The 994-nt window shown below is 59.4% G+C and overlaps 1 protein-coding gene across 1 annotated transcript in view; it reads right to left on the bottom strand.

Annotated features, from left to right (window-relative positions):
• The window catches only part of LOC103608474 (profilin-2-like), a 5,518-nt gene extending 4,990 nt beyond the window's left edge, over positions 1 to 528 (bottom strand). The window contains exon 1 of the mRNA XM_008592907.1: positions 475 to 528. Coding sequence (XP_008591129.1) covers positions 475 to 528 — 54 coding nt within the window. The remainder of the gene's footprint in view (positions 1 to 474) is intronic.
• Positions 529 to 994: the final 466 nt, after the last annotated feature.

The raw sequence follows: 994 nt of genomic DNA on the forward strand, positions 1-994 counted from the left end.
CGTTGCGGTGGTGCCGGCGGCGGCTCCTCACCGCGGCGACCTCGGTTCTCCGCGGCCGCGGCGGGACGTGCGCGCGCGCGCGCGTGCGTGCGATCCTTCCGCGGCGCCGACACGGAGGGTCTCGGCAGGGCGGGGGGACAGAGGCGGGGGCGCGGAGGGATACCGCTCCGGGACAATCACGGCCGCCACGTGCGGGAGGCGCGGCTGGGCGCAGCCGCCGGGCGTCGGGGGTGGCGGAGCGTCAGGCCGGCCCGAGGAGAGGGCGTCTCCTGCGTCGCACTAGGCACCCTAGGGACAGCGGTGAAGCCACGGAGTCCTCGCGGCTGGGCCGTGATGCGCTTCTCTTCTGCGCCCGTTGGTCGGGATGTGGAATCTTGAAACTCGGTGTCGGATTGCAGAGTTGCCCTGGTGACGGGATACGGAGCGTTCACTCTTTGTGGTGGGGGCAGCTGGTGGCAGGGTGCCCACGCTCACCTCAGGCGTCCCCAGTGGGACCCTCCTTGCTGCGGCACTCCTGCCCTCCGTCATAAAAGCATCCCAGCGGCGCACTCCGGCGACCTGCAATCACAGCAGCTGTCCTTGCTCTCAAGGATGTTGCTGAGCTTTGACCATCTGTAATTGTCGCCTCATTTGGATACCAGGGGACTCGCATTCTGTGCATTCTCTGCCAGGAAGAGCCCCTTAATGTTGCTAATCGCGTGTGTGGCTAAATTGCTCGTAAATTCCGAGCAAAACCAATAGTGGCCTATGTTGATTATTTGTTAATAAAATTGGAAAAGTTACTGGTGAGTCGAAGAAATCGCTGAAAATTCAAAGAATAAAAATCTAGGAAAGGATTCACTAAATGGGCACAACAACATTTCTGGTCTCTAAGGCTAAAAAAAATTTTGGAACTCAGATCTGGGAAAGGCTTGTATTTACAAGGTGAAGGGTGGGTAGAGTCCCCGTGAACCGTGCTGTCTTTAGTAACCTCTGGGGGACCTCCCATAACAAC

The sequence above is a fragment of the Galeopterus variegatus genome, unplaced genomic scaffold, assembly GCF_000696425.1.
Source record: "Galeopterus variegatus unplaced genomic scaffold, G_variegatus-3.0.2 Scaffold8453, whole genome shotgun sequence".
NCBI lineage: Eukaryota > Metazoa > Chordata > Mammalia > Dermoptera > Cynocephalidae > Galeopterus > Galeopterus variegatus.